This window comes from Serinus canaria, chromosome 9 (assembly GCF_022539315.1).
Source record: "Serinus canaria isolate serCan28SL12 chromosome 9, serCan2020, whole genome shotgun sequence".
In the NCBI taxonomy this organism is placed as follows: Eukaryota; Metazoa; Chordata; class Aves; order Passeriformes; family Fringillidae; genus Serinus; species Serinus canaria.
Window position 1 is genome coordinate 15,323,442 of NC_066323.1, and position 13,702 is coordinate 15,337,143.

General features: G+C 37.9%; 1 protein-coding gene across 6 annotated transcripts in view; it reads right to left on the reverse strand.

Annotated features, from left to right (window-relative positions):
* AGFG1 (ArfGAP with FG repeats 1) overlaps positions 1-13,702 on the reverse strand; it is a 35,932-nt gene that overhangs the window by 2,404 nt on the left and 19,826 nt on the right. For 2 of the 6 annotated variants that reach the window (XM_050977802.1, XM_050977807.1), the window contains exons 4-11: positions 13,104-13,266; positions 11,974-12,130; positions 6,343-6,462; positions 5,646-5,717; positions 4,482-4,691; positions 3,443-3,623; positions 2,703-2,782; positions 2,320-2,412 (exon numbers count right to left, since the gene is read on the reverse strand). In XM_050977802.1, the coding sequence (XP_050833759.1) occupies positions 2,320-2,412; positions 2,703-2,782; positions 3,443-3,623; positions 4,482-4,691; positions 5,646-5,717; positions 6,343-6,462; positions 11,974-12,130; positions 13,104-13,266 (1,076 nt within the window). The remainder of the gene's footprint in view (positions 1-2,319; positions 2,413-2,702; positions 2,783-3,442; positions 3,624-4,481; positions 4,692-5,645; positions 5,718-6,342; positions 6,463-11,973; positions 12,131-13,103; positions 13,267-13,702) is intronic. The other 4 variants (XM_050977805.1, XM_050977804.1, XM_050977806.1 and 1 more) reach the window with 4 other exon arrangements.

Consider the following 13,702-nt stretch of genomic DNA (forward strand, 5'->3'; position numbering starts at 1 on the left):
AAAACAAAGGGATACATGCATCCCCTTTTATCATCCCATCTTTAATGTCTTTAAGGAGATTCTCACCATGCACATTATTTGCACACAAAGTTCCTGTTGCAAACCCTCTTATTGTTGAGGTAGAACTTAAAACAAAAAGAGCCCAAAACTTTTCATCTGATTCTCTGCTGAATATTTCAAGTAAAGAACACACAGCTCATAAGCATTTCCCCATGCCTTCAGCAAATAAACAGGAGCACATGAGGTGCAAAAATATAGTAACAAAACCATTATTCAGTCTTTTGGGAGTTATTCTTGAAAAGAGAAGTACATAGGAAGATTTTTGGTACAGACACCAGGTATTCAAAAGCTCTCTTTTGAAATGTTACAAGCTACATTCTATGCAAGCTCAACTGTTTAAAAAAGCTAATTAAATAAATTTAATGAATATAGCTTAGTTATCAGTTGAAGTATTTACCCCAAAAGTGTTCAAGGGCAAGACATTGTACAGACAAAGTGTAGACAAGTGCACGCAAAACTAATGTACTAACACTGTTCTCACATTACAGTGAGCAGAGCAGCTACTCCACAGCAAACTTGGCTAAAACAGCAAAAAGAAGCACAACAAAATCAGCAGGGGACTTGGGATATCCCAAAAGGCATCAAACTACAGTTGGCAAACTTCAACAGTCATTCATAAGCACTACATGGTGACCATGGATGATACCAATAATGGTTTTGTTTTGGTTGTTCGACAGGATGTCTATGAATCCTCTTCTCTCCCTCTGCCCAGTTGCCAAATACCCACACCCACTCCATTTTTAAGAAGTCTTCCACAATTCTTTGTGCAGAGAACCAGATAGCTGTCAATAAGCTTTTACAAGCAAGAACAATTAGCCACAAGAAACTTGATACCAAATGTGGCCACCTACCAAAATGAGCCTGAGGAAATATGTGAGAGTGCATTGCTCCCGAGAGGCCTTATGGAAGCCACAAAGAGACCAGACAATGTCAAATCATTTATACACTCTTGAACAGTCATTTCATAGTTTTATATATATAGAGAAATAGATACACATATATGTACCAAACAGTTCATCAATAGCATGACCAGCAATAGATTAGTATTAGAAAACCATCAGAAATAAGCTCTACAAAATAGATCTCCCATGTACTAAATAGCAAAGTTCATGCAGGAAGAACACATAAAAGGACAAGCCATAAGTTTACAACCTTACACTGAAAGGAGCTGAACATTATCTTTACTTATAGACATTATCTCTGTCACCTACTGTGGAACATCAGGATGCTGCCAAAGGCTTGGAACCTCAGCAAGCCAGGGACAGCTGCATAGAAGTTGGAAGGAGGGAGGTGCCATACTCAAAGAAATTTATCTAAAGAGGCTACAAATTCTTAATGATGATCCAAACTAGCCCATTTAGGAATGGGGTTAAAATAAAGAAAAAGGGTATTTTGGGCATTAGATATCTGAACAAATTTAGCAGCATAATATCTCAAAAGGGACTGAAAACAGAAATAATTTCAGAAGAGGACAAAAATTTATCAAATCAGTGTTTAACTCAGCCTACCTAAATCATTGAGCAAACCACATCTCAAATGTCAAAATGCACACATCAGCAGACTTCTGTTGAAGTTCAGCTAACAGATTAAAGTGTCAAAATTTAGCAGTTGCTCTGGAGAGGAAAATCAGCATAACCTAGCAGCCATCTAATCCAAGTTCACAGTTTTAAAGAAGTAGAAGTTTGCTTTCTTAAAAAGTGATTTGCCCATAGAATTATGATTCTGCAGAATCATCCCACAGAAAATTAATATAAAAAATCAGTGTAAAGATTGCTTGATGAGTGTAAACATATACTTTGAAAAAGAGACACTAATGTACTAATTAACTGCTGAGGAGCTAGCATCCCAAGAGCCTTGGGATGGTTCTGGCTCCAGCTCTTTGGTTTTGAGAGCTTTCAACACTTCAAAATAAAGAAAGAAATTAAAAAAAAAAAAGGGCTTCTAAGATCCCTGATTTCAGGGCTACCTTCTATAAAGCATGCTCTAAAGCCAAGGTTATAGTCTTGGAAGGAAGCCAGCTGGTGATACATACACCACATACAGGTAGAGCTCAAACAGATCATTTCGACATTTTCATCACCACCATCTGAAATCCTAGAATTGCACCTCAACACTGAGCAAACACACAACATGTCAAACACACCAGGGACAGATAATAAAGAAAATCTTTAAAAAACATATTACACAGATACAGGAAAAAAGAATCAATGCAATTCTTTAAAGAAAGTTTCTCAAACACTCAGTGTATTTTTTCCTAACCTGTTGCTCCTCGGCTATTGGTCTGGAATGGATTTGTTGAAGGTGCCACTGGGGCAACAGGGGCAGCTACAAATGGATTTGTGGAAGGTGTTGCTGAAAGATTAAAGACATTTTACTAAGTAAGCATTTCTCTAACAGCAAAACTCATTCACATGAAGTCTGTACAGCCTTTATACAAAGACACATAAATACCTAAAATTAGGCCAAAAATCAGGAATATATAAGATACATTAAAAATAGAGTTATTTTGACAGAAGTACTTTTCTGTTAATAGTACCTTAATTAGCTTCAGTAGTAGTGGTATCAAAGCAGAGCATTATCAAGTAAAAATTAGAAGACTGCTTGCTTACAGTCCCCAAAGGGCGTTAGTAACACTTCCATACCTCCAAATGGAGCAGGCACGCTTGAAGATGCAGGCTGTGTCTGTGCTGTAGCAGCTACAGGTACTGTTCCAAAAGCATTGCTGGAAATAATTTATACAATTCATTCAGTGAAGTCAGAATTGCTCGTTTAATAATTAAATACAATTTGCAGTTACTGCTGGCATGCAAAAGAAAGGGGATGAACATTTATGTGCAGTTTGCAGACTGCAATGTACCTCCCTGATGCCAGGGTCAGACACTCACTGGTGCTGAGCAACGGAAAGTCATCTCCACCCAGAGGAGAAGGAATTTAGAGCTAAGGCTGACAGCATAAAGGTTGCAAAGCAAAAGCCTTAGGGGCACTTGCAATGCCAAGCCCCTAACAGGCATTTGGTATTTGTTACTTCAGTGATCCAGAAAAAAAATGGGTGGCACTGTTTACATTAAAAATATCTGAATTATTTTTTCAGGGTTGATCCTCTGATTTTTGAATATGCATGCAAGTGCTCTACAGAGCAAAGTGCTACCATCTAACAGATTTAGTATGTCATGACTAGAAAGGTGCAGAGAACATTCCTCTGACAGTATTCCTAGAGTATGCTATCCCTCAGTCCTGCCATTATTGAAAACAAGAGATGCAGTTTCAGCACTACCTTAAACTCATTCAAAGCTTCCCCGTTTAGATAAGAACAACCAGATTTGAGCAATGACTTCCAGCTGCTCAGTGCTGCTGCAGGCAGGGTGGGCAGTGAGCAGCGTACCTGCTGACGTTACTGGTGGCGGTGTAGGCGTTGCTGGAGGTGGCCGTGGAGCTGAACACGCTGTCCAGCTCCGCCAGCGCCGCGTACTTGTCCGAAGATGCACTTGACTGGTTGGGGGCTGACAAGGCAGGGCCTGCTGAGGACACTGCTGTGCTAAAGCCACTTCCCTGCTCACTCCCACCTAGAAAGAAAGCAAGCAGATTAAACATACTGGAGATGGCTTCACTTTCTGCCCTGCTGACATTGAGAACTAAATGAAAGTTCACAGATGGTTGCAGACTTAAAAATTAAATATGCACTAGGGCAGAGAGGAAAAAGTATTTAACAAGCCATTAGCTGTTAGCAAAATGTCCGGCCTCTATAGGTACTCTGCAGCCCCAAAGAGCTTTTGTTTCCCTAGAAAATAACAGAAAAATAGAAAAATAATCCATTCATCTTCAACTAGAAAATTAACACCTAACCTCAAATAATCCATTTCAGAACAAACCTCTGGAGTAGAAATAAACATAAGTTTTAACACACCCTTCAAGAAGAACTACATTTGAGTAACAGAATAACTAGCTTTTTCTCCTCAGTTTATTATCAACTAAATCCAAATATCACTGCTACTATTTCATTAAAAACTAAAGCCAATTGTTTTTGTGGCAGAGAGGTAAGAAAGCTGCTCTGATGGCTCTTTGCAACAGCTGCAGCTCTCCATTCCAGAGCATCCACTATAGGTTGTAGTACAAATATAAAATATGTATTTGTATTTTTTGTTTTCATTATTGAAGTAATGATTAGTTAGATATTTTAATTTTGAATTATTCATCTCAATGGGAAATATGTTCCCAAAAAGCAGTCTTCCAATGACATCCTTTTGGAATGATGTCTTAAAACTCATATCTTGCACATTTAATGGTACATTAACACAAAATTCTGCTGATCACTTAGAAAAGGGAACTTTTGAAATACTGTTACAGTACTTTGACAAGCACAGCCATCCTTGTGGTAACTATACACATATAGAATAACCATGGCAAACAATAAAGTTTAATACCTTGCCCTGCACTGAAGATATTATCTAAATTAGCAAGAGCTGCATATTTGTCAGCTGACTGAAGATTCAGTTTATTCACTGCAGCTTTACTGGCTGCAGTTGCTGAGGCGTTGCTCTGAGAAGCATTGAAGGATCCAAAATCAGCGCTGGAGGATTTGGGGAAGTTATCAAAGTGAGCAAAATTAGCATTCACTGATCCAGCACTTCCACCTGTAACAAATTAAGTTAAACATGATCAATGCTCCAAAGTTAGAAAGTCTCTCCAAGTGTAACTGATGGCACAATAACCCTCCCTTTGTGGTTAAGTGAGGCAATGTGTTTGCCTGCCCCATCCTACCCATTTAAGGCTCTTTCCCATTTCCTTCAAAGTTCAATGGGCCATCAGAAAAAAATTATAGTTTTGACTGCATATCAGGGATAAACACCCCAAACTTCAACACTTTAAATCACAGTCATAATTTGATCCTGAGAACTATATGCTATTTTTAGCTGTTAAAAGTCATTTCAATAATAAAAGCTTCCTGGAAAAAGATTTATTTGTCTCAATCTTTAATACTCAAAATAAGAGAAGCTTCATTTCCCTACTACATGTGGCTAACAAATAACTACTATTTACATTTACTTAGTGGTTCAATGTTTAGTCATTTCAGATGTCAGCTATAATCCTAAGCAATAAAAAAGTGCCTGGAAGTCCAAAAGTTATATGATTTCATGCCCAGGTTTAAATAGTTTTGTTCTCTGTTCTCAAGAGTTTTAGACTGCATCCAATCAGGAAAGAGGTTAGTGGGAAGACACAACTCGGCTCTTTTATAACAATCTCCACTGAAGTCAGAGATACATAAATCAATTTTCTAAATCTGATATGAGTGCATACAACTGAACTTCAGATCAAGTATGACACCATGAGCTTCCATCTCTTCACTGTCCAGACAATTTAATCTAGGCAGGTCATACACTTAAATTTAAATGAGTTGTTCCATTAAGTGCATCACATTTTATAACGGTTGATGATTCCATTCATATTACAGAACTTTGTATAACAGAAACACAACTTTCTAAAAGCATAAGCAACAAGTTGAAACATATGCAACAGTAGGAATGGAAGTGCTATACTACAATGGCATAAAATGAAGCAAGCTGAGTTTTCCACTGCGTGGAACTTACTGTGTACAGCCTGGAGAGGAAAAGCTGAAGTAAATTCACCAAAACTGCAGCTAGATGAAAGCGTTCTGAACGCTGGACAGCCAGAAATTGTGTGTGGGTTAAAGTTAACATAAGAAGGGAGAAAGAAAATTTGAAAAAAAAGTTTAAAACAACACCACACTCAAAAGAAAAAAAAAAAGGAAAAGAAAGTCAGTCAGCCAAAGATCTAGACAAACAGCAAGTGTAAACTCAAGCAGAAGTTGTAAAGCATGATCAAATTAAAGGAAAGCAAAATAAATCTTAGCAATAGGCTCTACACATGAAGTCAAACATACTGAAGTATGTGCATATGCTATACATATGCATAGACACACACTTGTTTGGTACTGTGACATCCTTTTGGATCTACTGAAGTGCTTCTCTTAGAAGACAGAGTCAATTCAATACTTATTAAAAGCAGTAGAGTTTATTCTTTTCATAGTTATTTCAGGTGTAGAGCTAAAAAACACAGTGCCATAAATCAGACTTCTGAGTAGCATTAGGGGAAAAAAAAATCAACACCAAACACAAGGAATTCATTTTGAGTTTCCCCAGAGCTTCAGATGGCTTGATCACATTAAAGCAGGCAGATGCAAGAAAAACTCAACTTCGGTACCTTTCAACATAAAGGTAAGGATTATTTCAATTAAGGATTAATCAAAAGTGCTAGGACTTCTACCTGTATTTTGGGGCTGAAAAGGAGACTGACTTGCTGTGGGGAAACCTCCAAAATTACTCGAGCCACTAGACTGTCCAAATGCATCAAAGTTTGCAAAACCTGCATTGGCAGAGTTCTGCGCTGTAAATCGCAAAGGAACAAAACATGTTAATGGATATGGGAAATAAACACAAAAACAGATGTATTAACTGAATCATGGTCATGATAGCCTTCAAGGATTATGTCCTACCATGTGCTGCTTTTGACATGAAGAAAATTGCAAGTTATTCTACAATTGAAAGTTGTCTTTCAATAAGCTCTCACAAATCACCTTCACAGAGCTGTATCAGTTAATGCTACTTCTGTCCTTCCCACACAAGCTGCTGCTCACAACTGCATGACCCAATGGAATCCACTCCAGCTTAACCCTAAGCACTTGCAGTGCTGGCTGCTCAGGAAAAAAACAGCCCATAAAGTACAGAATACCTAGTTTCCAAAACTAGAACTTGTGGGCTAACTGAACATTTCTTTGTGCATAAAAATCAGGAGGTATTCTTGTAACATATTGGCAATTCAAATTCCTCATACACCAAGTGCTTCTTCCTCAGGTGAGTTTTGGTTGGCACAGCTTGAATAGTTTTGACTAGGTTTATAAATTCATTTAACTGGAAAATTCAGTCTTTAAAAAAACTAAATCAGAGTACAGAAATATGGAAAATCAATGCCAGTGGCAAGAAGGAAGCATTCATAGTAAAACCACAAAATTAAATCCAAGGAAATTTTAAATAAAATTTCAGCTTTTGCCTTCCTTCCGTGCCATACTAAACAGAAGTTAACACTAATCTTAATTTTGATCAGCTGGACATTCAAGCATCTATAGACTCAAGAGGAATTGCACACCTAACTGGTAAGCTCCACAGAAGCCCTTAAACTCTATTATGAGCAAGAAAGGAAAAAATGTTTTTAATCAAATGCAAACCAAACCTTTTTATAAAGATAACTTGAATTACTATCTAAAGAAAGCTCACCCAACACCTTCTGGAATAACAGATGGCAATACATTATATTTTTAGGTTAGAATTTGTTTATTCTGGAGAGATTTTGCAGATTAAGTATATACAAAGAGAATAAATTATGCTGATTGCTGAAGTACTGTAACTTAATAATCTGATAGTGCTAATTAAAAGTTCAATTATTTCAATTAATTTCTATTCAAAAGCATCTGTACTACAGACTTATAAACTGAAAGGACATTTTAATACAAACTATGTACTCCACAATGCTGCCAATATAAATTAGTAGGAAAGTGCCTGCACTTTCCTTCCCAGAGTACCCTGGAAGAGAGTGAGGTTTGGCTGGACTCGATACCACATTTAATAAACCATGTGCATAAGCATTAGGTTAGAGCATGGTTTTGGCAGCAGGGAGCAGCCAGGGTGGTCCCTGTGAGGAGTGAACAGAAGCTGCCCCCATTGCTGCATAGCTACTGCAGCTCCAAGACTGCCTCCCCAGGGCCCAGAGTTAAGGCTACCAGTAGTGCTGGCTGGGGCACTGTGTTTAAAAACCAGTGTGCAGCAGCTGTGCCAGAGAGGAGTGAGGAAAACGCAAGAGAAAACACTGCAGATATCAAGGTCAGCCAAGAGGGAGGGAAGGACATGCCCCAGGCCCACGGAGAAGACCATGGTAAGGAAGGCTGTCCCACTGCAGCCCATGAAGAACCATAGGGTAACACATTCACACTGCAGCCTTGGAGGAGCCATGCCAGAGCAGGTAGGGAGGGCATGAGAAGGCTGGAGCTCATGGAAAGCTGCTGCTGGAGCAGGTTTTCTGTCAGGAGCTGTGACCCTGCCTGAAGGGCAAGACCATGGAAAGGACCAATGCTGGAGCAGTTCTAGAAGAACTGACACCCATGGCAAGGGCTCACATTCCAAGAAGTTTAAGAAGGACCATATCCCACTGCAGGGGAGGGACCCCACACTGGAGCAGGGGAACAGCACAAGGAAGAAGTAGCAACAGAGACAAAATCTTACAATTTAACTGCAATGCCCATTCCCCAGCCCCCTCATGGGGAGAAGCTAAAATGGTCAGGAGTAAAATTACACCTCACAAGAAGGGATGAATGTAGGTTTGGTTTTATTTTTTTACTATCCTACTCTATTTTTAAGTGTCAACAAACTAAGACAAGTCTGGCATGCCCAGTTACTTTCTCTTGACTCATCAGCTTTTTCATGTCTTCCCCAACCCTGCTGATGGGAGAGTGAACACACAGCCCCATGGGTACCTGGAACCCACCACAGCATGACGGTCAGCAAGGAGAAAAAAAATACCAAAGTGAAAGCAAGATATTGGGAAAGTTATTTCCACCTCTGAAGTGTGCAAAAAAGTTGGCACAAACAGACAAAAAATTACTTCTATTATATCCTCTGTACTGGTTCAAACAGCATTTTACAGACTCCAAATCCCAAAGTTTGAGCTGTTCTGGTTTTTAAACCAGTAGTTTTTTAATAGGAATAGATTAGGAATTTACTTTAAAAAAGAAAGTGATACTTTCATCCTAATGCATCAATTGGACAGGCAAGAGACTGATGTTTAGTTGACCAAAGAGGATTAAGTACGTAAATGTCACTTCTAGAATAAGGGCAAGATTATTCATTTTAACCACTCACACAAACAGAAAACTATGTCAAGAATCTTAAAAGAATCTTAAATGAAACATATTTTGGGTCCAAATTAAAAACTGGAGTGTATTATATTATAAAACACTTCATTTTACTGTATCAGCTGACACAGAAAGGATGACCTTCAAGTGAGCCCATGTTCAAACAGTATTGCTGTAAAGCCTCTTCAGCAGAGTATTCTGATATTAATCTTCTTTTATTTTATGCAGTAAAATTTCAACCTTTGTGAATGTGACACAAAAGTAAAGACCAAGTAATACTTGTACTCTCCTACACCTGGACAATATGTAAATTGCAAATTCCAAAATTCAGTTCTCCATACAAAAACCCAAGAACAGCCCTAAGTAAGCTCAGGAACCGCAGGGGGTTGCAGATTGCCATGGATTTACAGCTGCTCTTGACACTGCAGACCAACAAGGCAGTAGAAAAGCCAGCTGGCTACAGCCAGGAATGACAACACCAGTCATGGCAATGCCAGCTGCTCCTACAATCTCTGCGGTTTCTTCTGTGAGGTTTGTACTACCTCATATGTAATAAAAGCATGAAACACTTCAAAACAGAAAAAAACTAAAATAAAATCTACATATACCTAAAGTAAAAAAAAAAAAACAAACAAAACTCTACAAAATAGCTCTTAGATAAAGCCTCTTCTCCCATGTTATCTGTAATAGAGTTGTGCTGTGTCACTACACCTTAGTAAAATCTTCTGTGCAGGTCATCTATTCCATCAGTTTTTAAGACATTTACATGCCAAAAATTTTGATCCTTGTTGCGACTACCAATGTATAAACTACAGACAAATCAGTCATGTACCAACTGCAAAATCTCAATTTTGCAGAAATTACCGAACTCTGTAAATTAAATACTAACAGCAAACATAAGGTCAGTATGCTTCCCCTTCAATAAGCAACAATATCCTGAGCCAGCTTAATACATTAAAGAACTTGGAAAGCAGAAACATATCACCAATTGCAGTTCCTGCATAATTTTCAAGATTTACACCTACACTTCACAGATTACAGAACAAGTTTGTTAATATTTTCCTATCAGCTGCCACACTCAGTAACTTATACTGAAGGATCTTAAGTTTGCTGGTCTATTCAGTGATTTAGTTGGTATTGTGTACAGGAAGGGAAAAAACTCCATCCTTTATACACACAGCTAAAACCAAGCCCTAAAACAAGACCAGACGATAAACTTTGAGAAAGCAGCGCTGGACTAAGTGCAAATTCTCCCATACTCCTTAGCAGTGTGTAATTGCTAACAAAAATTACATGTTTATACAGCTCCTTAATGAGCATTTCAAACTTATTTTTGCCAAAGCTGGCAGACTGATCAACGCTCCTTGCGTTCCAAAGGAAGAGTCTGTAACATTTTGTTATTCATTTCACTAACACTGCCCTGTACTTACTGCACACAAGACATGCCTTACAAGCATTTTACTACAGCAAGTCAGAAAACACCCTCAGGTAACAAGTCTGCAATACATGTTCAGCTATCACACGCTAAGAATCAGGTCTCTGCCTTTTAGAAACTGATTTACTAGCCCTGATACTACTTGGGGCTTCAAAACTTATGGTAAGAAGTCATGGGAATGACCACAATGGTTAGTCTGTGACCAGAAATTAACAGATTTTATTTATTCTGGAGTGTTCCTATAGCTTTCTATCCTTCTAAAAATTACCCAGCAGAGACGCAGTGGAATTTTACCTAGATTTGGAACACAGTAATGAAATACTGCTTTAATGGAATTTTCATCTCCTAAAAAGCACTAAGAATAATAAAGGGTATATAAATAAAAGAATCATTCAGCAACAAGCTTGGAAAGAAATTATTAGAAGGAATTAACCATCTGCAGCCTTTTCAGTAACACTATGCAGCAGTGATTAGCACAAGTTCTCCCAGTTAAATACACCCCAAAAATTATGATTAACATGAAATCTAATTTTAAGGATTTTACAGGACACACAGAATATAACAATTGCTGTTGCAGTGTTACTGAATTCAGACATTTATTTCACCTTAATTAGGATAAAATTTGGTATTTTGCTCAGTTCCTCAGGTGTGAACCTTAAGTCCACCCTGTGATACTTTATCTTGGCTGTTAACAGTTTCAGAACTGATTTGCAAGAAATCTCTCTTATTCTGTGTGGCTTAGCAGCAACACAGTTTCTCTCAGAACAACTAGATGAAAAGCCCATTCAGACCAGGCAGGCAAAGGTACTTTCCCACAACTACAAGGCAAGCTAGAAACAACAAACTTCAGTGACCACAGAACTGACTTTGTCTTTAGGATACACTTCTATGGCTCTTAGGCTTTGGCTGGGAAAAAAAAACTCTGAGGGTTGAATATATTTTATTGAAGTCATCCTCTAAGAATTCAAGGCCTATCCTCTTTCCTCAGTCAATACATATGCTCAAGGCTTGTTTATCCTTCCTGAAACTACAGAATATTGCTCACATGGGCAGTACTCAGCTTTCAAACAGACACACACACAAAAGATGAGATCACTCTTTAAACTGGGCAAGCCTTGGTTTTTCCTTTGACAAATTGGCAGTTATTATCAATGCATCTGAACTCCTTTAAAGTCTCTGTATCTGCTTGCTTTTCATGAATGCTCTTCCTAATAATTTTCAGAAAGAAAATTGAAGGTCTAATATCAGCTTTTCCCAACATTTTATTACTCATCCTCTCACTCTCTCCCCCAAAGAACCTAAAGTTTAGTAGTAGGCAGAAACAGTGTAATCACACATATCCTAGAGAATAGCTATAGCAACCCCCACTTCCAAAAGCAGAATTGTCAGTCTTTGTCTTCAACCTTTCTTTATAAAGACCTGAAAGAAACTTTCAACAATACAACATTCCTAAGGCACAGAGATTACATACATCTCATGAAGTTTAGTCAAATGCCATCAAAATTAAAACTACATTTTATACAATTAAAAGAGTCCAAAAAGTGCTCCAAATACCTACCTGTATGACTGTTGAAGTGTGCAAAATTAGCAAAATTCGCTGTAGCAGTTGACTGAGGAGGGGCAGCAGCAAAGATATCTGAGCCAAGGTCACTGAGGAGGTCAAATTGTTTCTTTTCTTGTTGCTGCTGTCCTTGAGATCGAACTACAACAGGAGACTACAAACAAGATTTCAATTAGCTAGTACAAAAAGGTGATATTTTACCAAACTGACATTTACAAAATATTGGAAGGCTAGACTAAGCTTATTTCTTTAACAAGACATTTATTCCTGAAGTTTAAGATGCTGTTTGTAGTACACACCCTCCTCCTGTAGTATGAGGAAGACTATTTATGCTACTACACTGGCTCTTAAAGGAACTCTGTTGCAGATTTACATGGTTTAAGAGAGCCAGAAGACTAAAGTAGCAATATATGATTAGCAACTTCAGATTTGGTATTTGAAACTAAATACTGTACAAATACAAGCAATAAAACTTGATTTTACAAGACAGAACATAGTTATTCACTACATTCGGAAAAAAATCATTAGAATTCAGTATAAGGAGAGAAAAATTGAAGAATTTAATAGCAAGACTTGAAGTTGCAATTTTCCAAAGTTTGAGTTAAAAGAGGTCAATTTAAGAGCTGCCTGATGGCAGTTTTCAAACAGTCTTCCCTCCAAAAATCTAAGTGCACAGTGTTGTCTGACTTTACATAACAGCATAAGACAGTTCCAGAATGCATAGGAAGCCATAATAAATATGACATGCTTTCATCCACATATTCACTACTAATCTCAGTTAATAACATCAATAGTTTTCTTATTTTCAGAGAGAAAATGCAAAAATGAAGATATAATACAGTAGGTCTAAACTTCAGAGGTATTTATGCAAAAGACAATTAATCCTGTTGCAATGGAGAACTCTATTTACTGAAAATAACTACTAAAAATCAATTTGGTCAATAGAAACAAACTTCATTTAGTACGTGATCTGCAAACATGAATATACTTCAGTAAAATACATGAAATACAGTGATCATATTAGTTCCTACAGATCACAGCAGCTGTTACTGCAAGAATTTTTGTGCCACTGAAAGAGTAACAAGGACTGCAGAACAGTTCTGTGCCTCTCAGCAATCATTACTCACTTGGCTAGGTGTGCCCTTGTTTAAGTGCAGTGCGGGTGCAGCTTCTCCCAAGAGAGATTTGAGCGGCTTCACCTCAGGTGTGCTGCTTGTACTACTGGCAGAAGAGCCCGAGATGGATGCATGGACCGATGCCACCACCTTTGCTTGCTCTGGAGGAACATACCTACATGCAAGAAGAGCAATGGTTTTTACAAGTTTCATATGACAAGTTCTTGAGTCTAAAGTTGAGAATTAGCAGATCTCGGTTTTGCTACTGAAATCTCAATCCTGCAATAGACTCTATTACATAGTTTGCAAAGTATCCATTCTTTAAATATGATAGAGATTTATTTTTTTATGGACTAGAATTTAACGTCATCAATATTTTTAGCACTTATTCAATACAAAACATGTCTTTCCCATACTAATAAATCAGATGGGAAATAACAGTTTGCAAAACTGTTACTTTACACTGTTGTTGACATCCTCTTAAGCCATTTCTGTTCCATCAATATGAACACTGAGAAACTAGTTTGTCTTCTCTGCTTCCCACAGGAGCTCTACATAAAGTTCAGAAATCATTTCACTTTACAGAGCTGTGTAATCTAGTCTGAAGAGCA